This window comes from Mytilus edulis, chromosome 14 (genome assembly GCF_963676685.1).
Source record: "Mytilus edulis chromosome 14, xbMytEdul2.2, whole genome shotgun sequence".
NCBI lineage: Eukaryota > Metazoa > Mollusca > Bivalvia > Mytilida > Mytilidae > Mytilus > Mytilus edulis.
In genome coordinates this window covers 28,235,547-28,262,007 of record NC_092357.1, presented here as the reverse complement: position 1 = coordinate 28,262,007, position 26,461 = coordinate 28,235,547, and the positions used below count along the sequence as shown (strand labels likewise).

At 31.9% G+C, this 26,461-nt stretch overlaps 1 protein-coding gene across 2 annotated transcripts in view; it reads right to left on the bottom strand.

Annotated features, from left to right (window-relative positions):
• LOC139502682 (uncharacterized) overlaps positions 1-25,214 on the bottom strand; it is a 43,834-nt gene extending 18,620 nt beyond the window's left edge. Inside the window, exons 1-16 of one of the 2 annotated variants that reach the window (XM_071292216.1) lie at positions 25,102-25,214; positions 21,395-21,469; positions 19,353-19,480; positions 18,806-18,932; positions 16,954-17,088; positions 10,216-10,377; positions 9,185-9,343; positions 7,019-7,077; positions 6,662-6,741; positions 6,153-6,267; positions 4,990-5,055; positions 4,156-4,295; positions 3,730-3,821; positions 2,405-2,609; positions 1,255-1,418; positions 145-296 (exon numbers count right to left, since the gene is read on the bottom strand). In XM_071292216.1, coding sequence (XP_071148317.1) covers positions 145-296; positions 1,255-1,418; positions 2,405-2,609; positions 3,730-3,821; positions 4,156-4,295; positions 4,990-5,055; positions 6,153-6,267; positions 6,662-6,741; positions 7,019-7,077; positions 9,185-9,343; positions 10,216-10,377; positions 16,954-17,088; positions 18,806-18,932; positions 19,353-19,480; positions 21,395-21,469; positions 25,102-25,188 — 1,946 coding nt within the window. In that variant the 5' untranslated portion in view covers positions 25,189-25,214. Of the gene's footprint in view, positions 1-144; positions 297-1,254; positions 1,419-2,404; positions 2,610-3,729; positions 3,822-4,155; positions 4,296-4,989; positions 5,056-6,152; positions 6,268-6,661; positions 6,742-7,018; positions 7,078-9,184; positions 9,344-10,215; positions 10,378-16,833; positions 16,877-16,953; positions 17,089-18,805; positions 18,933-19,352; positions 19,481-21,394; positions 21,470-25,101 lie in introns of those variants that run through there. The other variant, XM_071292217.1, reaches the window with a different exon arrangement.
• Between the last annotated feature and the right edge of the window lie 1,247 nt (positions 25,215-26,461).

Below are 26,461 nucleotides of genomic sequence, written 5' to 3'. Positions count from 1 at the left end.
TGCCCCCTCAGCCAAAGCAGAGGCATAACAATCAGATCTATCTAATACATTGTACATGCATATGTTTTTTTAAGAATTGCTGCATGTATATTTATCTATGTTCTCTATACACAAAACGAAAAAGACATGTGAAATAAGTCGTACCTGGTAATTGTATCTGCAGTGGCTCTCCTTGTAGTAGCATATCTAGCATTAACATCAGTCAGAGCTCTCAGTATGTTATCCTGGGCATCTAAGTTCTGATGGATGTAACCTATCTGTTTGTCATGTTTCTTCAGTTGTTCCTCAAACATAACCTGTAAATCCAAAAATTGTACAACTATACAATGCAAAATAATCATTAATTTTAGTGTTTATCTAAAGCAATTTAGTATGGTGCGACAGCATGTCCTTTTTCCCAGCTGACACTATGCCTTTTTTTGGGATGACATGCCCTTTTCTTCTGCAATTTGACGCCATGTGCACTTCTGCAGTTTTAGAACCAAAGTCAGTTCACGGTATGGGTTTTTGGATGATCGAATCTTAACAAAGTTTCAAGTAATGTAAGTTATAGGTGGACACCAATTTTCGAAATGAAATTATGGCAAAAATTACAATGAAAATTGATTTGAAAGTCTATTAAGATGAAGTTCTAAAATTTACAGGAACTGACTTCAATTTTTCAAGATAAAAGAGAGATAACTCTTTTTTCTCTTTCATCCTTGAATTTAACATGACAAATTTTTGTTTCTCAACTAGTACTGTTATAATAAAAGCCACCATATATAGTAGTTACTTTAATTGCAATTATTACAGTATTTCAATCTGGTTGGCTATTTCACCCATAAATCATAGGGTCCCTGAACTGTACTAATGACCATTCACCCTAGTATTACTGCCACTATTCTGGGCTACAATCTGATTGGTTTACTTTGATCCAGTTCCTAGTTTAGTTTAGTTTAAACATATTTATATATAATGGATTCCACTTTGCGGGTGCGAGTACTGCCTTGTAGCAGCATTAGCTTGCTCTTTTTCGAAATCTACAAGGGTGTCTTTAAGGTGCAAAAGATATGGCTCTCTCTTAACAAGGGTCAGCCATTTATCATCCCCTTCCGAAGGGACTATCATGGGAGAGCTGAAAATTCAGTCCCTGAAATTTTCATCCCAGACGGGAATGGAACCAGGAACCTTTGTGTTAGCAGTCCGATATACTAACCACTACACCACATCTCTCATGATCTAGTTCCTGAATTGTTACCCATAACTACTTACCATAGTATTACTGCCACCATCCTGTGCTACAATTTGATTGGTTATATCATCTTCTTTGACCTGTTTCCTAAACTGTTCCTCTAGCATGGCTCTCTGATTTTTCATTTCCTCAACTTTATCAAGTAACCTTTGTAGCTCTTTCACAACAGCTTCTGACTCTGGGTCTATAATGAATTGAAACAAAAAAGGCATATTAACATACTGTGGATTCATTATTATTCATTGGATACCAATTTTCCTGGGTTTCGTGGGTACAGATAAACAAAGATATCATATGTTCAACGAAATTACAAATATTCTATAGGCTCTGTATGCAGAATTTGGAAAAAACAAGAATCCACTAAAAATTGATACCTACAAAAATAAACAGAAACAGTTTGGAAAGATCATATCATAGGGAACATAAGTACTAAGTTTCAAGTTAATGTGACTTTAACTTCATCAAAAACTACCTTGACCAAAAACTTTAACCAAAACTTTAACCTGAACTTGGCACTATCATTTTCTATGTTCAGTGGACTGTGAAATTTTAATTTGGCATGAATCCACAGTTATATTATTTTTCATTGAAGAAAAACATATTTTTTACGTTTCAGTTTAAACATAAATACTATCTACATGACTTCGAAGTATGGGTTTTGCTCATTGTTGAAGGCTGTAGAGTGACTTAGTTGTAGTATGGGTTTTGCTCATTGTTGAAGGCTGTAGAGTGACTTAGTTGTAGTATGGGGTTTGCTCATTGTTGAAGGCTGTAGAGTGACTTAGTTGTAACCTTCTATATCATTTGGTCTCTAGTGTAGAATTGCCTCATTGGATATCTTACACATTTTCTTGTTTTTTATATAATGATATCTGAGTCATTTTTAATACTTTCAGTAATTTTAAATATCTTCACATGATAAAATGTCACAAGCTACTGTAATAATCAAATAATTCAGATTTTAGTGTTTTAAATTACTGTAAATAAAAAAATTGCAATGTTTTTGTTGAAAAGTGTGACACCTAAAAATAAAATAAAATTGTATTGCTATATCTGTATGCACTATTAATTGAACTTTTGACATAAATGTTGTTTTTCTTTGACATACAACTCACATGGAATATATGTATGTTAAAAAAATTAATAGTATGAACTGCTATCCTGTATTACCTCTGTCTCTTTCCAGAGAAGGCAGGTGATTCTTGATATCTTCCAAGGGACCAGCTAGCAGCTTTAGGTTGGTAATATGTGTATTCATTGCTTTATGTAGATCAACATTGGACTGGTTCCCTTTCTTGTGACCTTCCTGGAACCGGTCACAGTCTTTCTTTATTTCAGGTAACATTGGATTCTGGGATCTTTTTCCAAACTGTTTCTAAAAATATAAGATAACTTTAATAATACCATTTTATTAATTTTTAAAATTAACATTTAGGGTTTAGTATTTTTTTTTATGAAATATTTATACAATAGAAAGCATGAAATTGAAATAAAATCTTCTGAGAAAGATCAAACTTTAACAAGAATGTGTCCATAGTACAGGGATGCCCCACTCGCAGTATCATTTTCCGTATTCAGTGGACCGTGAAATTGGGGTCAAAACTTTAATTTGGCATTAAAATTAGAAAGATCATATCATGGGGAACATGTGTAATAAGTTTCAAGTTGATTGGACTTCAACTTCATCATAAACTACCTTGACAAAAAACTTTAACCTGAAGCAGGACAAATGGACGGAGGCACAGACCAGAAAACATAATGTCCCTCTACTATCATAGGTGGGGCATACAAACAGTTAACATAGCCCTAATCCCCACTTGTAGCAAAAATATGGCAAACCCATCAAGACTATCACTATTTGGAATTTGGCTGAATATTTTATGACATTATACTACTGAAATCATACAACAATCACTTTTGCACAGTGGCTTGACACGCGTCACACATTTTATATTGGTACGTCTTCAACATACATTATCAGCAGACAAAAAAGTTATAACTATATAATTTGCTGCAATTAACTCATAATCATTTTTAAATATAAAATAGTGTGACAATATGATTGGCTTCAATATAAGCATGATAAGCTTGGTGGTTCTCTCCGGGCACTACAGCTTCATCAACTTATAAAATCTGGCCACCATGAAATAGCACCACCAACCAGTTTATCAATCAAACAATATTGATCAAATTGAATAAAATGAATAGGGTTCTGTCTAACAAAAGAATCAGTCTCTTATTTCAATGTATTTTTATCCCTATAATTTTTCCATATTTGAAATAGTCCCTAAATCATAATTCCTGAAACTATTGATATTTTGAGACTGTCCTTAATCATCACACATAATCCCTAATAATAATATAAATTGAAACATTGGATATTCTGAGACAGTCCCAACTTATAAAACCATAAGCTAATGATATTTTGAGACAATCTCTAACTATCTTATACCTAAAAATTGTGATATTTTGAGACAGTCCCTACATTATCATACCTGAAACTCTTCATCTTCCTTTACATCATTTTCAATCAAATCATTTATTTCCTGTATAGCCAGCTCAACATCTGTAGCAGTGTTAGATACAGCTAAAATTAAAATATGTAAATTGAATCTGTGGATACATTTATTTTTCATGGGTACCAATTTTCATAGATTATAAGAAACTTACACATTTGTGGATATTTATTTTCATGATTTTGACGAGTTTTCAACGTTCTCAGTGATGAAGGTTTTAAAATCGTCATTTTTTTTAACAGTGAAGAAGGTGTTAAACTGTTGTTTTTCATGAACAGTTTTGTTGTTTTCCTGTAAATGATGATCAGCAAATTTAACATTTCATGAAGCGTGATGAAAACCCCCCAATTAATATCAAACAATATAATTAAAAATATATTTGGTGACAAATATTAATTGGTTTACCTCCCATTGCATTCACCAAGTCTTTAATAGCATTTGGTCTAACACTAACAGCAGCACACTTCTCAAGCAAGTCTTGTGGTAGTCTCTCAGGTTCAAAGTTCAGTTTAGAGGGGTCAAGGTTCAAAGACGACATGAACTGCCTATAAACAAAAAGATTAATCAGAGATTTGAAAAAAACGTGTGGAAAGTAAAGTTTTTAATCTGACAAGAGTGCTGTCTCAGTTTAAATTTTATCAGATTCTAAATAGAAGTATTAAACTCATCTTATAACTTTAAAATTATTTCAGTAATTCAAATTCAAAACAATTAATGTCTTTAAATCTTTATCAAGTCCTATCCCAACACCCCAACTCCATAGATGACATGGTGTTTCAAACATTTATTAAGACCAATTAGAATAAACTAATTGACCATGGCCATTTTCATTGTCAGGAGCCCAAGCCATTGCATGTTGACACTTAATCTTAAAAATACTGTAATTTTAAAAAGGGGCACAACACCTCGTGATCTGTTTGACTTTGTTTCAATTCTTCTATAATATTTCTTTTCTTTCCATGTTTATCAATTCAACAAACATAGTATAGAATATTTTTACAATGTTGCAACAGTCAGTGGTGGATTCAGAAATTTTCATAAATGGGGGCCCACTGACTGCCTAAGAGGGGGCCCGCTCCAGTCATGCTTCAGTGATTCCCCATATAAGCAACCAATTTTTTCCCAAAAAGAGGGGGCTTGGGCCCCCTGCCCCCCCCTAAATCCGCCTCTGACAGTTGGATAGTAGGGTCATTGGCAATCATACAACATCTTTTTATTTTATATTTTCAGTATACTTACAATAAAGCCATATTTTTCTCCTCTATTTCTGCTCCAACTGTTCTCATTAACTTTGCCTTTTCTTCACTGTGGTAAAAAACAAATGTATCAAATTCATTATTATTTGTAGAATACTTTCTTGTGTGGATTTTGTGTGTACATGAGAACAACAAATTGGAATGTTTTACAAATTTTCTATAGGAAAATATAGGAAACCATGAAATTAAATATCCACCAAAATGCAAGTTTTCCTCAATCCATATAAATTACAACCCACAAAAATAAATGAATCCACAGTATATCAAAATTAATGTTTTAGCTAAAGATATTTTTTCAACAAGAATAAGTCCATAGTTCACAGATAACCCACTTGCACTATCATTTCTTATCACGTTAAATGGACCCTGAAATTGGGGTCAAAATCTAATTTGGCATTAAAATTAGAAAGGTCATATCATATGGACCATGTGTACTAAGTATTAAGTTGATTCGACTTCAACTTCAAAATACAATGCCCCTCTACTATTGTAGGCACAGCATAAAAAAGCAGTTTTCTTGATTCGGATTAGGGCTATTCAAGAAATAATTAAAACCCACCACCATTATTTTTTCATTGTCATTTATACCAGAATTGTTTTGCCTCCTACAATTTGACATGGAATTAATGACCTTTTTTCACTCTGGATTTTTTATTCAATTTGTGATCTTAGTCATTGGTGAATACATTTGAATTCCTTATCAAATTTTTATAAACCTTGAAACTTTCATATGCAATAAAAACTGAGTTCATCCTTAAGTACCACCAGTAGTTTGTATTCTAATTTCTTACAAAATTGTAGTCAGCACTTTGGTGTTGACATGAATTTCAATTATAATTTTTTTATGGTCTTTTTTTTATATAAATTTACTGTTACAAAATTTTGAATTTTTGAAAAAAAAATGATTTTCTTATCCCAGCAATAGATTACCTTAGCCGTATTTGGCATAACTTTTTGGAATTTTGGGTCCTCAATACACTTCAACTGTGTACTCGTTTGGCTTTATAACTATTTTGATCTGAGCATCACTGATGAGTCTTATGTAGTCTGGCATATTAAATTATAATCCTGGTACCTTTGATAACTATTTGCCTACGACAATTTGACAGAGTGTTTTTATAAACCTGTTCCTTTTGGTAAACCCACCTATACATAGAAGATGCCTCGTGTGCAGACATGGGAACCAGTTTCTGGAATATATCTGGTCCCGATACTTCAGGATCATTCCAGTTGAATGGTATACCTTTTACTAAGGATGCACCTAAAATTATTAGTAAGCATAAAATATAATTGATTCTTATAATTTCTATCATTGGATAAAATATTTGTCTTCATTTCTATGATTTTAACTTTTCTAGAAAATATGACAACAGATACACATAATGTTTCTTATAAAAGGACTAAACAATATATTTGGAATTAACAGTTTTATGGCAAATTTTTCTTCAGAAATAGCACAACCAATAATTCAAGGCAGAAAATTGGTATATTCCTTTGTTGAAATCTTAAGGTGTATAACATGAGTGCAAATAGTGGGAAGGTTTTTAATTTTTAACTATCCCAGCTAATTATTCTTATGGTTGAAAATTCTACTTTTGTATGATTAGAATATACATGTATGATATTGATCCGGGTCATACGTAATTTGAACTTACCTTTGACCTCTGGAAGTGTGTCTCCTGCAGGTATTTTTTCATGGTATACATAATCATTGTCTTTCTTTGCAGACTGAAATCTACAAAATTAAAATAACATGGGAATAATTGATTTCTGTTTTCTTTGTGTTTTCAAGCTGATAGTTACTTTTCCTTTAAACTTATTTTCATTTTAATCTTACCACTCATATCTCTAATTGCAAGTCTTATACAGTTATACATTCTACATACATATCAACACACATACATACCAACTATAATTGTGATAATTGTAAATTTTTCATATGAACTATCATAAACATCACCATGATCACATAAAAGTTCAATATAAATAAAACGAAAGGTGTATATACTCACTTGCCACCAACAACATCATTTGTAAATCTCAACGACTCTTGGATATCAGAAGACTCACTCTAAAAAATATAATAGTTAAAAATGTTAGATATGTTCCTTTAAAAACACAGGGATGGCACTAAGTAAATTAGGTTTCCATCTATTGATATAATTTCATAATGTTTCTTCAAAACCCACTGACAGTTGAGATTTTTAAGTGCCTTACCTTGGTCCCATGTATGTTTGTTATGAAACAGGTCTAAATAAAGAGCAAATCGTAGTTTCCCTAACAAAACAATACATAATATAAATTAATATTGACAATGTCTTTATTCTTTCACTGGTACTAGAACTTTGGCATTTCATGATGTTTGATCTTTTATTGAGTTTATACAACTTTTTGACTGAGTTTTGGTAATGCATGCATAGATGGAGATGCTACAAGTTAATTTGTCTTCATAAATTCATTCCAATGTACAAAAAATAAAAAAATAATATGCTTATACACTTCATTTTGTTTAAGTCATATTCTATCAAGCACACACATTTATAGTTTAATGTTTCATATTTTGTCATGTCAGAAGCCTTTTACAAAGGGCAATACAGTATAAGCTTTACTCATGGTTACAAGTGGTTCAGGAACACTAAGTTGATTTCATTCAGGGATCTCCATGGCCTGTTTAATGATGGCCCCCCATCAGCGTTCAAATATTTTGTGCCATCCTCAAATGACCTCAAATTGTCTTCCGCCATCGTTCAAAACTGTTATCATTTTTAATAACCCGACACCATTTTTTTAGCAATTATAATCAAATGCATGTAATTGCATAACCCTCAGGCTTTTTATATTATAATCCAATACAGTTCTAACCGGTGCCTGAGGGATATCCAGATTAAGATCACTAATCACTTGTACCTGAGCTTGTACAGGTAGATCAACAAACCAGACAGGAGAATACTATCGGAAGATAGACGATTCATTTATCGAATTATTCAACTAAGTTTCAGCAAACGCTTATGATAATTTAGATTAAATCAATAAATTAATAATCCAGTTACAAAGAAAACAGTTTAACAAGTCGAACACATGCTTTTATTTTGACTTACGCAATCAGCATCCCCCTTTTTTGGGAAGTACAAAATAAGACGTAACACGTTAATATTATTTCATCGCAAATAACTTGAGAACTGCTGGATTAAAAATATAGAATTACTATAAAAGTTAAAAAGTAAAAAACTTAAATATTTACTGTGAAGAAATACTGTATCGTAATTCTGAATTCATTTCGTAGTTTACAATCAAATTGATACATCCTCGTTTCTGGTTTATATTCAGACTCGAAAGATGCATGTTGTATAGCATCAATTTGCTAGATAAAAACCTTTTTATTTGTCAACCTTTGCTTTACAAATCTCGACAATCTTTTACATAACCCTGACGATTACAAATCGTTCGGTTGTTGCTGCAAATCAGTCATACCGGTAATAAAGTTCATGACTTCTGAATTTGACAGTGAAAAAAAAGCTCCACACGATTTTTAATCCCCATTACAATCACCACATACCTGCCAACTGTCACTATTTGAGGGGGGATTTCCCCCATTTGAAATTCTGAATGAGCAATTTTAAACAAAACAATTAATTTTACAATGACAAAAGTATGAAGAAGCCAAAAAACAACATTAAAAGGTATTTAAAGGCCCCTTGATGGTTTTTTAGGACTATGACAGCCATCTTGCACGCAAAACCCACATGGGCATTTTGAAAAGTTAGCAGGTATGTTACCAAAATTAGCAAGAAAATTACATGTGGACCTTCATGACAGCTTTTGATCATTCTTGACTAAGGGGGAACAAGAAGGCTTGACAATTGAATGGTTACAAAAGGCAATTAATAAAAATATTGATACTTCTATAATGGAAATTCAAATAAATATAATTTAGATAAGCAATGAATTAGCATGTTCCCCATTCCTTATATGGAGGAATGAAATACTTTCGATCCACTACACTGTACCGCGTTTACACGGTTTGTGATGGTGAAAGTTCCTCCATCGTTCAATTTTCATCCATGGAGATCCTTGTCGTTGAGAAAATTTTGAATCTGAAGGATAGTGCTCAGTCTCATTGAATTGGCAAAATTATAATACATCTCTTTTAATTTTATAAATTTTGAACATGACCATACCTTAGCCATTTTAATAGCATCCTTCAATTTATCATAAGACAATGTATAGTAAGCCACACATTCTCCAAACTTTTCCTGCTCCTCTGAGTTCCTCCCCATGTAATAATTGGTGATCACTTCATAAAATAAGATCTTTAGTTCTGCTCTCTTCTTCCAGTCCTATAAAATAAAGTTTTGTTTCTCATACTTAATAAAATCTCATGTCTTAGCTTCCCTTATTTAACATTTTGGGGGGAGATTATTTACACTTATTTCATGATCATGTTAAATAGTGTGTACAAATAAGCAAATTGATGTGGAGGAAGAATTGATTGTTTGATCAGCAAATTCATCCCCCTCTGAAAAAAGGTCGTTCCAAAAAATTTCTCTCTATAAATTTAAAATAGAATTTATACTGGATAAGGAGGCATTTTCAAATACTGTAAATTAAGAAATTATTGAAAGGTTTTAACTTATGTGAATAATAGATATATATCTGTAAGCAGCTTTTTCCGGATATCCCAACAATTAATCTCGCATTTGTGTCCTTGGTAAAAAATTGCAATAATAAAAATTTCTTAATTGACAGTATTTGTAACATTTATGTTTGATCGATTGTCACCAGATCAGGACAATTTTCTTGATGAGAGATAGCTCTGGTTCAAGTACTAAGAAAGTTACTCTAGTTAGACTGCTGTGCTTGTACAATGACACCATTTGTATGAATTAAAACTACCTAAGTTGGTACCCAACACTTTCACTAAAATTAATTTGGCTCGTTTAATTTTCATAAAATTTTGACAATGTATTTACTTTGACCCTTCAACAAAAACATAAAAATTTCAAAAATTTTGAACCAACCGTTTTGTTAGAAAAATTACACTGGTTATATAGCAGTTTGACAAACACCAATTTTGATCATTGAGAATCTTAATATTCCCTTTACAACACAACGTAATTAAAACGTTTAGCTGACCTTACAGAGTTATCTCCCTGTAGTGTTAGGTACCACCTTAACCACTCAACAACAGCTTACATAACAGTAAATGTACCTTATATTTCCGTGAGCCTAAGATGGCATCCATATTTTCTGTCTGAAGTGATTTGATCACAGTTCTATAGAATTCCACAACTTGAGCTGAGACTTTAGCAGTGATTGTGTTCTTTCTGCTATCTATCATTGACTTCTCTAAAATACATTCCTGTGCTTGGGCCTATGTAAATAATATAACGAACACATAATATTAATATCAAAATAATTTTTTTTTTCAAATAAAATCTAACATATAATGTACAAAATAGATTTTCTCTTCAAAATGACCTAACATGTAAAATTTAAAAAACTATAAGGTTTCAACATTTTTTTTTATCACTAAACACTTCTAACATGTCTTAAGACTATCTCTTTATTGTTGTACATATGGACCATAATTTGCTATTGGGCTCGTTTCCTATAACGATAGAAAAGTGATAAAAATGAGTATTACTGTAAGAAAAGTTGTAACTACATCTAAAGATGCCTTTATTTTTATCAACATACAAGTGTATGCTACTCTTCCCTAAAAAAAAAATTGAAATTAACAAATTTCAAAGATTATACGACAGTATTTTTGTGTCGTTTCTCGCGTTACTTTTCGCTTTCGAAGTGCATAACGCTGACTGATTTATAGATAATTGTCACCGGCAAATTCGTAACTTTTGCTTTCAAATAATAAAGAACATCGACCAATAAGAATAGTCAGAAGAAAATGCCGAGAACTATAAGTATTTCTGTAGCAGGTGTAATAACACTAGCGTTACTTTGGTTTCCAATTTCGTAACGCAAATTTTAGATGATGTAATCTGCTTTGTTGTAATAGAATTCTTTATAACAATATGCAAATATGAACTCTCGCGAGATGTTCAAACAGGTAAATCAGAGATGATTTACATTCTAGTTTTGTTCTTCGTAATAATTAAGTTAGAAAATGACGTTATCGTTATGCGTTACATTTCAAAGTCCCGTTATTTCCTTTTTTTTTATTAAGATTGTTTTTGTCGTTAAGTTCTAATCATTTCCGGTCATACGTGAAACATGTGACTAACATGTGATCACGCCCTTATGGCCGGATGTATGAAATACTAGGTCTAAACATTGTTTTTGTTTCCAACGGGATGTTAGCAAACATAATCTGTAGACTTGTTTCGTCTTGTTTAAAAAAGGAAAATACAATTTTCAAAGAGATTGCACTGGGGGTCTATTGTTTTTCCTATGTGTATAATGTTACATACGATCTTGTGTGAAAATAAATGCCCAATGACTTGACAAAATCGATTTCAGATTTGACAGACGTTATAACACACTTCGTTTCCCGATAACGATGTAAAGGGTCCTTGGAAAATTCAATCGACATTACGTCTCTTATCATTGTGCCGATGCTCGTTGGATTGATTTTGCTTCAGCAGTAAATATTACTGGATATTTTAGGTGAATAAAGATAACTTAATAAAAAATACATGTTAATATACTGTTACACTTGGAATGTACAAAGTTGGTATCTTTGTCACAATTTTTAATTATTTTTTTTTATTCATGTTCTGCAAACACTTTTCAGAAACGCAATAAACTTGTCAAAGGAGAAGTATACTTTTACCATGCATGACTTGAAAGGAAGTACTTTATTGATTTTAGCCCACTAAAGTAGGTTAAAATGTGGAAACCATGTAGATGGTGTACAGGTCACAAATATCACATGGTGCCTATTTTAAAGATTTTAATTCCAAGTTAAAAGTTTTTTTCTTTACTGGATTTAAAGAATTTTACATTGCCAATGATTTGGAATAAATTGTATATAACTGGAATTTCAAAACCAAATATAAATACATTTTTTTTGGCTAAAACATCAAGATACAACGATTATGGTATCCTGTATCAATGAAGAAAATATGGAAATTTCTGAATAAATTGTACTAATTGTTTTCAAAACAAGCACATATTTTGGAGTTTTATAATACTGTTACATTTAAGATGGATTTTAAGAAAAAGTATACTGTTCAGACTATTTTAAGCAGATTTTGCAATAAAATAAAACTAAAAAAATGCTTTCGGTTTCTTATGGTTTCCTGTCGCGTTTAAAAAAAAATTTAATTAAACATTGAAAATAAATTTTAAATATTAACATGAAGCAAGTAACACTAGTAATGATGTTCATTTATGTCTTTTGAAATATATTGTACAAAATAAGGAAAATAAAGATTGGTTTCCTGTTTGGTTTCCTGTCATGTAAACGGTGAATCAAAATGTATTATTTTTTTCTTGAAAAACTCAATTGTTCCATTAATACTATTCTAACACCAACACAACCCACAGAATAAAAGTTAAAGTTTTAGAACTTATAAAAAAGGATACAAAAAGAAACCAAAGGCCGAATACCAAATTATGGTCCATATATAAATCTTTTTTTTACTATTCAGCAGTTGATATACATATAACAAAGTCATAGTGTCGTGTTATAATATAAAAGACAAATTACTTTCTTTTCAGAATTGATTTACGCTTAGTTTTAAAAATTAAAGAACCTTAGTGAGCACGCTCACATACCCCCGTCCCCACATTGTCATTGGAGAAATTAAATAAGTATAAGAAAAAAAAATTGTATAAGAAAAAATACTGAATAATAATTTCCTGTCAATATACACATCTACATAGTATGTCCTTATTATCTACAAAATTTCCTGAAATTCTGTTGTGTGTTTTCAGAGGAGTTGAGATGACAAACTGTTGCAGAAGTACATTGAAGCAAATAAGTTCAAAGGGGCATAACTCCTAGAAAAAAAATTGAATCGTAATTTCCTGTTGATATGCACATCTACCTAACATGTCCTTATTATCTGAAAAGGTTTCCTGAAATTCTGTTGTGTGGTTTGAGAGGAGTTGCGATGACAAACTGTTGCAGTAGTACATTAAAGTAAATAAGTTCAAAGGGGCGTAACTCCTAGAAAAAAATTGAATCGCAATTTCCCGTCAATATGCACAACTACATAGTATGTCCTTATTATCTGAAAAGGTTTCGTGAAATTCTGTTGTGTGGTTTGAGAGGAGTTGCGATGACAAACTGTTGCAGTAGTACATTAAAGTAAATAAGTTCAAAGGGGCGTAACTCCTAGAAAAAAATTGAATCGCAATTTCCCGTCGATATGCACAACTACATAGTATGTCCTTATTATCTGAAAAGGTTTGGTGAAATTCTGTTGTGTGGTTTGAGAGGAGTTGCGATGACAAACTGTTGCAGTAGTACATTAAAGTAAATAAATTCCAAGGGGCGTAACTCTTAGAAAAAAAATTGAATCACAATTTCCCGTTGATATGCATAACTACATAGTATGTCCTTATTATCTGAAAAGGTTTCGTGAAATTCTGTTGTGTGGTTTGAGAGGAGTTGCGATGACAAACTGTTGCAGTAGTACATTAAAGTAAATAAGTTCCAAGGGGCGTAACTCTTAGAAAAAAATTGAATCGCAATTTCCCGTTGATATGCATAACTACATAGTATGTCCTTATTATCTGAAAAGGTTTCGTGAAATTCTGTTGTGTGGTTTGAGAGGAGTTGCGATGACAAACTGTTGCAGTAGTACATTAAAGTAAATAAGTTCAAAGGGATGTAACTCCTAGAAAAAAAATTGAATCGCAATTTCCCGTCGATATGCACAACTACATAGTATGTCCTTATTATCTGAAAAGGTTTCGTGAAATTCTGTTGTGTGGTTTGAGAGGAGTTGCGATGACAAACTGTTGCAGTAGTACATTAAAGTAAATAAATTCCAAGGGGCGTAACTCTTAGAAAAAAAATTGAATCGCAATTTCCCATTGATATGCATAACTACATAGTATGTCCTTATTATCTGAAAAGGTTTCGTGAAATTCTGTTGTGTGGTTTGAGAGGAGTTGCGATGACAAACTGTTGCAGTAGTACATTAAAGTAAATAAGTTCAAAGGGGCGCAACTCCTGTTGATATGCAAATGGTTTGAAGTATTTTATTTGAAAGCATCAAGTTGTGTTATAAATAATGGCCATCTTTCAAGCTTCTTTAATTTGGAGAGAAGCTGTAGACAAGGTGACCCCCTCTCCCCTTACCTTTTTATTATAGGCGTTGAGCTACTTTCTAAGAAAATAAGGTCAAACCCTAAAATAGAGGGAACTTTTTTTCATGAAAATGAATCCCTTTTGAGTCAATATGCTGATGACACTTTCCTTGTTTTAGATGGAACTGAAACCTCTTTGAGAGAGACTTTAAATTGTTTTGACTCTTTCCAAAAAGTATCTGGGTTAAAAATTAATTCTTCTAAAACTAAAGCTGTGTGGATTGGGAATAAAAAGTATTCAGATCTGATTCTTTGTCCTGATTTAAAACTTCAGTGGTGCTCTTCAAATTTTAAGCTTTTGGGAATTGAATTCTCTTTAGATCTTGACAGTATGCCAGAAATTAATTTCTCCAAAAAGATAAAGGAAGTGTCAGGCATTCTTAAGAGTTGGCAACATAGAAAATTAACCCTAATGGGAAAGATTACTGTTATTAAGACTTTGGCACTTCCAAAATTAATTCACCTGTTGACTGCACTACCCAACTTGCCAGAGTCAAAATTAAATGAATTGAATACTTTATTCTTTCAATTCATATGGAATGGAAAACCTGATCGAATTAGACGAAGTACTTTAATTGGAGATATTCCACAAGGAGGTTTAAATATGATTAATATCCATTATTTTAATATATACCTTAAGATTGGCTGGATAAAGAGGTGTTCATCCAATTTATATGGTAGTTGGCAATCATTGTTATTAAAAAGCCTTGAACAGTATGGTGGAGAAAGAGTATTGCATTTTCAAAAGGAGAAACTCAGAGAAATCTCTGATAGTCTTAGCAATCCTTTTTGGAAGGATGTATTTTTTAGCTTTCATGTAGCAAGGCCTGCTACCAATATCTCTGTTCAAGATATTTTGTCATTAGATATTTTAAATTTTGCACCTCTAGTAGATTTTCCGTACTTTACTCAGTGGCAGAGAAGGGGAGTGCAGTCTTTGTTTGACCTTATTAACTTAGAGACTAAGGACTTTTGTAATTTTGATCAGATAGGACCAAGACTTCAAACAAATAAATTTTTAAAGTATTATGGTCTCATTGCAAAGATTCCAAAGTATATGAGAGAACATATTAAAGAAAACATTGCTCATGTAAATTTTGAAACTTTTAACTGTATTGATAATTTTTTGGAAAGATTATTGTGTAACAAAAAGGCAAAGTTTGTATACAAAGATCTTGTTGACAGAAATGTGCAACTGCCAACAGAAAAGTTCTTACAATGGGAGCAATTACTAGGTATTGAAATTGCAGATTGGTCAAAATATTATATTATTTTAAGAAAATCATGTAAAGACACTTATTTAGGGACTTTTCAATACAAATTTTTACACAGAATAATTGCAACAAATACTTTCTTGTATAAAGTTAAACTTAAAGATTCAAAGCTTTGTACTTTTTGTAAGATTTCTGATGAAACCATGGAGCATTTATTCTATGAATGTCCAATAACACATTTTATATGGCAATCTTTTTCACAAAAATCGAAAAGATATTTTGTGAACTTTACATTATCTAAGAAGCATATTTTTCTTGGTCTTCAAAATGAGAGTTTACTGTTGAATTTGATCATTATTATTGCAAAGAACTATATATACAAATGTAAGTTGTATGAAAAGAAACCAAGTATTATAGGACTATTAGCAAAAATAAGAAAATATCAGGAAAATGAACATTATATAGCAAAGAAAAATGGTACCACATCTTATTTTCAAAAATTCTGGGCCCCAGTAGATTACATTTTTACTGATGAGTAATAATTACTTTTGATTCAAATCATATAAAATAAAAAAAAAATGAAACTTAATTTATAAAGAGCAGATCTTTACAAGGATAACATTTTTCTTTGCAATACACAAGTTGATATATATGTTTTGTTAATGCAATTGCGAGAATGTGTGTGTGTATGTGTGTGTGTTTTCTTTTCCCCTTTTTATTATAATGTTAATATTCAAATAATATATATTCACAGTAGAAGAAAAAAAATGTAGTCATTTTTTTTGTTGTATATATTAAACCCCTTAACACCATAGTCAGGTGGTGATGTAAAGGGATTGTAAAAGCCTGACTACTGAAAAAAAAAAAAAAAAAAAAGACAAAATGTTGCAGTAGTACATTAAAGTAAATAAGTTCAAAGGGACGTAACTCCTAGAAAAAAAATTGAATCGCAATTTCCCGTCGATATGCACAACTACATAGTATGTCCTTATTATCTGAAAAGGTTTCGTGAAATTCTGTTGTGTGGTTTGAGAGTAGTTGCGATGACAAGAAACAGGACTGTCGGACGGACGGACGGACAGACCAAAAACATTATACCCTCCGCAACTTCGTTGCTGGGGGTATAAAAACACAAAAAAATTGAGCATTTCATACCAGTGAAGATCCTTGTAAAATATCAAATTTGTATCCTGTTGTGTTGATTGAGTTGAAGTTTCATTCATGCATTTCTAACACACTTTATTTATAGGTACACCTTACTGCCTAATAAGTCGTACACAGCATTCCAAGCAACATGTTTCATCAATTTTGTGACTATCACAACTTATACTTACCAGCATCAAATGTACTTGGAATGTTTAAAAGACTTCATGTGACATATCTACGCTAAGATGAGATGATCCGAAATGGTCACGTAAATATTCAAATGTGACTATCACAACTTATATACTTACCAGCATCAAATGTACTTGGAATGTTAAGACTTCGTGTGACATATCTACGCTAAGATTGGATGATCCAAAATGGTCACGTAAATATTCAAATGCCCAAGCCGCACACTGGAAATGGGTACAGGATACCTTCATCCCCTGGAAGGAACAAAAACATAAATTATCTAAATCATTTACAATAAATTCATGTCAATAAAAAATTGTTATTTTTTAAATAAATATTTTTTTTTGTGGCCAATTTGGAATGCTTGAAACTTTGCGCACAAACCAAGGACATAGAACATGTAGAATAACAACAAATTTTCGAAATTAAACTAATATATTGTTCTTCAACCATCATGACCATAGTACAATGTAAATCAATGAGACAAGGCTTTTCAAAGGAATTAACTTAGCTCTATTTACAAGGCTTAGTTATCAAAATCATGCAACTAATTATACGAGACTGTTCATATGCTGTTAGAATTACTAGGAAGCTTGTGCAGAACCTCATTACTTGCTCTGCGTGATCATTATTTCTTAAAATAAGTTAAAACAAAATTTGATTAAGCATGATGTACATTGTATGTCTGAGAAAGGCTTTATAGTTGTTAATGTCTATGTCATTTTGGTCTTTTGTGGATAGTTGTCTCATTGGCAATCATACCACATCTTCTTTTTTATATTTGTTGTAGAGAGGCACATTTCTTCTGTAATAACAGAGGTGTACTATGCATGATTGGCAAACTATGGACTGTTTTATTTTTCTATATATATCTTTATTCTCAATAAACCATATTACATAGGTATAGAGAAGACAAATGAATTATGTACAATATTTACAAGAAGACAGAACAAACAAAATAGTTGCTAATACAATATATGAAGTCCATTTCAGCCAGGAGCACATACACCTGTGTTAATAATCTTTATGAATTTACATAGTTTAATCAATTCTGATTTGTTTTTTGAAGACATAATCTGATTGTATTTGACAATATTTGCATTTTTTAAATAATAATTTGACAGACAATGTTTCCTGTTTTCTTCAAAGTATTTACATTCTAATATATAATGCATTTCATCACCAATATCATTTTTATTACATAGAAGACAAATTCTATTGTTTCTAGCTATATTGTTCCATCTACCCTGTTCAATAGGGAGCTTGTGATTTGTGGTCCTAAATCTACACAAATCAATAGACAGTTAAGTTTTCATGAAGACAATTTAATATCAATAGAACTTGCATACATTTTTACAAAAACAAATGATATATATATTGATATATATTGATATACAAAATAATACATGAGTGAAACATGTAACATACATATGTTATCCCAGTTTTTGATTTTTTAATCCACAATAACAAATGTATGTTATTTTTCTCTAATAACCCAATAGATTTATATAGATCTCTGACTGCTCATGGTTACATATCTCAGTGGCCATGTTTTTTTAGGGTGGAGCAGCCAGAGTTCCTAGAGACAACAGGAAAAAATCCTGCACCTGGCATGTCAGATAGGTATTGAGCTCACCTGCCAGGTGCAGGGTTTGAAAACACATCTTCAGTGCACATGTTGATGTTTACAGGCTAAGGATGCTGTAGTTGAACTACTTGTAATTCAGTGAGTGTTGTTGGTTCATACATACAATAATTGTTTTTCTTAAATTAAATGGTTATGATTTAGGTCATAAGTTTCCAGATTTGAATTGTTTCATGTCAGATCTTTTAAAGCTGACTATACTGGGTGTTTTTTTCTCATTGTAATTTCTTATATCCACACCATTTTTGTTCTGTTGGATAGTTGTCTCATTGGCAATCAAAATTACCAGATCATCTCATTTTTATAAAGCAACCATATAAACCTACATCTGCACTCTGTCTGGTTTCTATGCTACCCAGTATAGAATGTAGAGCTCCTATGTTGTATAGGATACAGGCCTGTTCAAACTTTACATCAGGAATTGTAACTTCTCTTCCCAGGAAAACATCCTCCCTGAAACAACACCAGAAATGTGTACAGAGAACATACATTTGTATGTACAAAAGGAGATGTCAAACAAATTTAAAACATTTTGATGTGTTTAATAATTCTTTTTTTTTTATTATCTAAGAGAATTTAATTACATCACATTGTAAAACAAATTAAATTATTTCATTTTTGAAATTGCAGTGAGAAGTATACAGAAATTATTATTTTTTTCTTTATGGAAAACTCTGAAAGAAGCCTAACTTGTGTATTTTTTGTCAATGTACTCCGCTTCAAGTAGCATTTTCAACATTTCTTCCGTATTTTCATGGCAGGCAATGTCATTGAAATAAAAAAAATATGCAGAAAAGCATTTTTCTGGGAAGCTGTTAGCACCATGTCCAGATTCTACAGTAGATACATGTATATATTAAATCATGTACTTACCAGGTAAAATTGATCCCACATTCTCCTTCTTCCCCCATGGGGAACCTCCCTTGTAAAAATTGTAACTGTGCATAGTACTTCTTTAAGGTACTACATCCCATGAAATCATGTGACACATGAACAGCACTCTAAAAATAAAAGGTAGTTTTAAATAACAAAATGTACACGTATGTATCTATTCTGTATCTCAAATTCCATACTTCAACATATCAGATATATCTGCATCTTGAATTATTTTCTTTATTTATTTTGTAGATTTTTTTATGCTGAATCCAAAAATGGAAAGAAACTACAGGCTCTCAAGAGCCTGTATCGCTCACCTTGGTGCATATTAAACCATGGACACAGATAAATTCATGACGAAATTGTGTTTTGGTGATCGTGATGTGTTTGTAGATCTTACTTTCCTGTACATTCTTGTTGCTACAATTATCTCTATCTATAATGAACTTGGCCCAGTAATTACAGTGGAAAATATATTCTATAAATTTACAAAAATTTATGAAAATTGTTAAAAAATTACTATTAAGGGCAATAACTCCTTAAAGGGTAAACTAACAATTTTGGTCATGTTGACTTATTTGTAGATCTTACTTTGCTGAACATTATTGCTGTTTACAGTTTATCTCTATCTATGATAATATTCAAGATAATAACCAAAAACTGTAAAATTCCCTTAAAATTACTAATTCAGGGACAGCAAACCAACAACAAATCGCCATTATTGAACTTGACCTTCATTTAGTTGTCAGTAACAACATATTAAAATTTTAAAAGTTTTGGTTGAACGGTTCATGAGTTAATGCACGGACAACATTTGATGACGCCCGCCCGCCCGCTCGACCGCCCGCCGTACATCCCCAAATCAATAACCGACATTTTTGTCACAAAAATCCGGTTAAATATTTGAAATGTAAACGTTTTCCTTTGTTGTTTTAGACTTTATCATTGTTTATCATCCTTTTATTTTCAGATTTACGACAAAATTCAGCATTTTCTTATTTCAGTTTAGGGCTAAAAATATTGGTTAAATCGATTTTTCGTAAAATTTCCCCAGTGGATTTTTTTAAAAAACAGATATACATGTACATGTGTATGTCAAAGCAATGTTATTTTTGAACATTTTAAAGTAAAACAAAATGGGGGTCACCAGGCTTTTTAAAAAGTTACGAGCTTTTGTTTAACCCCTCTACCCCATGTGGTCTGATTTCAATGCACTCCGTTAATTACGTTGTTGTTAATTCTTTATTGATGGCTTAAATAAAATAATGTTTGTTATTTGAAAAATGGACGATAGCTGAATATAAATGTGATTCACGTATTACTATTTGTTTGAAAAAAGCGAAGTTTTGATTATTTTGGTGAAATACGGTTTTTTTTTGTGCGAGTTGTTTCCCGCTAACTTGACGCTCTATTCGGACAACAGAAATTTCAGTGTCGCCATTGCTGAGCAGCCTACTGCACTGATGAATAGGACCATATACATAAATTACAGACATAGTGACGAATAGACAACGATGAAGGTAGAGTTATTACATAAGAAAACATAGATTTCGATATATTAGGCAGCCAAATGTTTTCAGTATCAAGTAAAATACAAAGTGGGGGGATTGTCTCAAAATACTTGCCACTGTAGAAAATCACTGCGGCTGTAACCTTGCATTGGCTAAATTTATGTTCTACGTATAATCTTTCTGGATGGTATTTTATTTATGTGTTTATTTGAACCTAAACTGGCATGTTGTGAACATGTATAGCCTGTTTTGAAAAATATCTGTGTCAAACAGTCAAAAGAGAAGAGAACGATGAAGGATCCAAAATGTCCTTCTGCGCTACCGTTAGCATCAAATTAAAATCTTGATTTATCGTCATTCGTAAAATTTAATATTGTAGCCACGTTAGGGTCAAATGAAGTAAAGTAAATTCAAACTTAAATCCCACTCTCTTGCAATAGATTTTGCATGATTTTAAGAACAGCTTTTTTTCGTAAGTATATTTATGTTCAGTGTAAGTAGACACTGTATTCTAAACTACATCTTTACCTGTCTCAGCTGTTCTAGATCACTACAGGCTTTGTTATAATGAGCAGGATCTTCCCCATAGTGATTCTTGATGTACTGAAATTGAAAGACAAATTATTTACACATACATACTGTATGCATTGTACCAGAGTGTCTGGTCGTCAAATGAATTTTTTATTTGAAATGTTCCAGGATTTTTAACATTTTTTAAATAGGTAATAAACATGATAAGAGAGATCGGTAAGGCAAGTGTAACCGTCCCCAAAAGTAAGATTGTGTTTACGATACAAAAATATAGAAACATTGTTTATTAAGTTAACAGAATAAAACTAGAGGCTCTAAAGAGCCTGTGTCGCTCACCTTGGTCTATGTGCATATTAAACAAAGGACACAAATGGATTCATGACAAAATTGTATTTTGGTGATGGTGATGTGTTTGAAGTTCTTACTTTCTGAACGATTTTGCTTCTTACAATATTATCTATAATGAACTTTGCCCATTAGTAACAGAGAACTATATTTGGTAAAAATTTACATAAATTTACCAAATTAATAAAAATTGTTAAAAATTGACTATAAAGGGCAATAACTCCTTAAGGGGTCAATTGACCATTAAGGTCATGTTGACTAATTTGTAGATCTTACTTTGCTGAACATTATTGCTGTTTACAGTTTATCGCTATCTATAATAGTATTCAAGATAACCAAAAACGGCAAAATTTCTTTAAAAATTACCATTTGGAGGGCAGCAACCCAACAACCAGTTGTCCAATTCATTTGAAAAATTCAGGGCAGATAGATATTGACTTGATTAACAAATTAACTTCTTGTCAGATTTGCTCTAAATGCTTTGGTTTCATAGTTATAAGCCAAAAACTGCATTTTACCCCTATGTTTTATTTTTAGCTGTAGCGGCCATCTTAGTTGGTTGACCAAGTCATGCCACACATTTTTTAAACTAGATACCCAAAAGATGATTGTGGCCAAGTTTGGATTAGTTTGGCCCAGTAGTTTCAGAGGAGAAGATTTTTGTAAAAGATTACTTTAATTTACGAAAAATGGTTAAAAATTTACTATAAAGGGCAATAACTCCTAAACGGGTCAACTGACCATTTTCGTCATGTTGACCTTTTTGTAGATCTTACTTTGATGAACATTATTGCTGTTTACAGTTTATCTCTATCTATAATAATATTCAAGATAATAACCAAAAACAGCAAAATTTCCTCAAAATTACCAATTCAGGGGCAGCAACCCAACAACGGGTTGACTGATTCAACTGAATTTCAGGGCAGATAGATATTGACTTGATTAACAAATTAACTTCTTGTCAGATTTGCTCTAAATGCTTTGGTTTCATAGTTATAAGCCAAAAACTGCATTTTACCCCTATGTTCTATTTTTAGCTGTGGCGGCCATCTTAGTTGGTTGACCAGGTCACGCCACACATTTTTTAAACTAGATACCCCAAAGATGATTGTGGCCAAGTTTGGATTAATTTGGCCCAGTAGTTTCAGAGGAGAAGATTTTTGTAAAAGATTACTTTAATTTACAAAAAATGGTTAAAAATTGACTATAAAGGGCAATAACTCCTACACGGGTCAACTGACCATTTTGGTCATGTTGACTTATTTGTAGATCTTACTGTGCTGAACATTATTGCTTTTTACAGTTTATCTCTATCTATAATAATATTCAAGATAATAACCAAAAACAGCAAAATTTCCTCAAAATTACCAATTCAGGGGCAGCAACCCAACAACCGATTGACCGATTCATCTGAAAATCTCAGGGCAGATAGATCTTGACCTAATAAACATTTTTATCCCTGTCAGATTTCCTCAAAATGCTTTGGTTTTTGACTTATAAGCCAAAAACTGCATTTTACCCCTATGTTCTATTTTTAGCCGTGGCGGCCATCTTGGTTGGTTGACCAGGTCACGCCACACATTTTTTAAACTAGATACCCCAAAGATGATTGTGGCCAAGTTTGGATTAATTTGGCCCAGTAGTTTCAGAGGAGAAGATTTTTGTAAAAGATTACTTTAATTTACGAAAAATGGTTAAAAATTGACTATAAAGGGCAATAACTCCTAAACGGGTCAACTGACCATTTTGGTCATGTTGACTTATTTGTAGATCTTACTTTGCTGAACATTATTGTTGTTTACAGTTTATCTCTATCTATAATAATATTCAAGATAATAACCAAAAACAGCAAAATTTCCTCAAAATTACCAATTCAGGGGCAGTAACCCAACAACTGATTGACCGATTCATCTGAAAATTTCAGGGCAGATAGATCTTGACCTGATAAACATTTTTACCCCATGTCAGATTTGCTCTAAATGCTTTGGTTTTTGAGTTATAAGCCAAAAACTGCATTTTACCCCTATGTTCTATTTTTAGCCGTGGCGGCCATCTTGGTTGGTTGACCGGGTCACGCCACACATTTTTTAAACTAGATACCCCAATGATGATTGTGGCCAAGTTTGGTTTGATTTGGCCCAGTAGTTTCAGAGGAGAAGATTTTTGTAAAAGTTAACGACGACGGACGACGACGACGGACGCCGGACGCAAAGTGATGGGAATAGCTCACTTGGCCCTTCGGGCCAGGTGAGCTAAAAAGGGGGGTTACCCCAACCCTGGTATCCTATTCCGAGTCAAGGTATATCAATGCATGTTCATCAATCTCAGTTGAAGTAGAAATTAGAAATAATGCATCTAAGCAAAATTGATTTAGTTATTATCCGAATGCGTTTTGCCTCCATGGGGTATATCAGAAATTCCATTTTTATGTCAGGCTTTATTCCTCTCAGTTTACATGTATACTACATATACGCTATTGTTCTGGAGTCACTAATATATAAAAATTTGTTTTAAAGCAATCACATTGTCTCTAGTTTTGTTTATGAAATCTTTAAATATAAATCACGATCTCCAATTTTCAAAAACATTTGTTATCTGGCACCTCATCCGGGACACTTTCAGCGCCACATGACACTTATATTGATATTAAAGATTTGCGAATCAGCAAACGGAAGGGCAGACAAATAGAGATTTTTAACTATTTGTCCAGCTGTATGTCCGTAAATTGATTGTGCTGTTATTGTTATTAATGTAAGCAAGAACTTCTAGCGCTAATCTTCTTCTTCTTCCATATACTGCCCACATTCAACTCTCAGAATATACTGGCAAATTGGTTCTGCATGGTTAAAAACAGGATAAAAAACAAATGTTCCTCTTTATTTTGTGTAATGTTTGAAATGGCTCATGTAAATTCCGCTTAAAAATCTATTCTATTCTACAGATTGTCAGATAAACAGGTGGCACTATACTGCATCAATTGATTTATACTCTTATGAAAAAATCAAGTATTACATGTACATAAAAAGTTATATAAAAGTGTTTTTTTTTTTAATCCTATGAGTATGATGAGTCATTGGCATGTGCTGTTGTTTACAATTTTGTTACTAAAAATAACTTTCTATCGATTAGGTAGCGTCTGTTAATTGCAATTTTATAAAATCAATTTTAGTGAAATCGATATTATTCATTTCATTATCTTTTCCTTCAACCTTTTTATATATAATCTGTCATTTTTTTTTATTCTGACAGTTGTTACACGAAAAATTGTATCTCGAATAATCACCTCTAACTGTACGAATATATTCTTAAATATACAATTAACAGGGTAAACAATAACTCCAAGCTTTAGATGAACTAACCTGCTTTAAGACTGGCCCAAAATCAACATATTCTGGACACTGTTTAAGTTCGAAAGACAGCATCGGCATCCGAGGCACAGCCTCCATTTTTCTTGTTTTTGCTTTTACTAAAGAGTACTTTCAAGGGAGGTAATAACTTTTTTTTATAACGGAAAAGGCAACACGTGAACCAGGAACACATGTATTTATAATTTACTATAGAAAATCAAATACGAAATATATATTCATGAGATAAAAACAAAATTACCTTTCAAAATTAGAGTTCATAAGATGAAGGGAACCCTTCCTCTTGCTCCCTCTATTTTCATCTCATTGAATCAACAAATAAAGGCTGTGACAAAATATGTACTGTGATGATTGAAGCATTATATTTCACAAAAATATATGATTATTGCTGTACATTATGGACTGAAACAAGTAATCTTAATATGGAAAAAATGTTAAAATCACAAAAAAGGGCAATCTAATTAAAATATTGATCTCTGATTACGTTATACTACGCATGGTGTAGTATAACGTAATCAGAGATCAATATTTTAATTAGATTGAAAAAAGGGCAGCCACAATCATTCTATAAAACAAAGCATATGACACACCGTCAAAAACTTTATTCAAAGGATGGTTATCTTTTCAAACAAGAATCACATATCACAAAGATGTATTAATTTAATGTATTTAAGGAATGAGTGTAAAATTTTTCTGTCTACGAAGAAATAACATAAAAAGTTTGGTGCACATGCACTGAATAATGCGCGTAGCGGGTTATTTATCAGTGTGCACCACAATTTTTAATGTTATTTCGAATAGACAGAAAAAATATTAATTATAATTTAATTCTAAATTCCATTTTAAACCATAGAAAACCATGAAAAAACATTGATGACGTCACGGTCACATGACTAAATTATGTCTATGGCTGATAACAAAATAACGTCAGCCAATCCGAAGACGTGTCATGTGTACATACAAAATTAAATTATAAGTGTGTAAATAGTCTTGCACCTGATTATCTCTGTCAATTATGTAGCAAATACCAAAATGTTAATGCAAGATATTCTTAGCGTTCATCGGACAATAATGTTTGTCTCATACCACGTCCGAGAACAAATTTTATGAAAAAAAAAACATTTCAATATTCTGGTACAGTTCTTTGGAACAGTATTCCTGTTGAAATAAAAAAGATAGAAACGATAGAACAGTTCAAAAAAAGTGTTTATAATTTCTTGTTTCTTAACTAAAAATGTAATTATCAGATGAAATTTATCTATTATATAAAAGTCCATATATTTGTCTTGTATATCTGACATTAACAAAGTATGTACATGAACCGATTATGTATACATGCGTTTCGTCTTTTGTT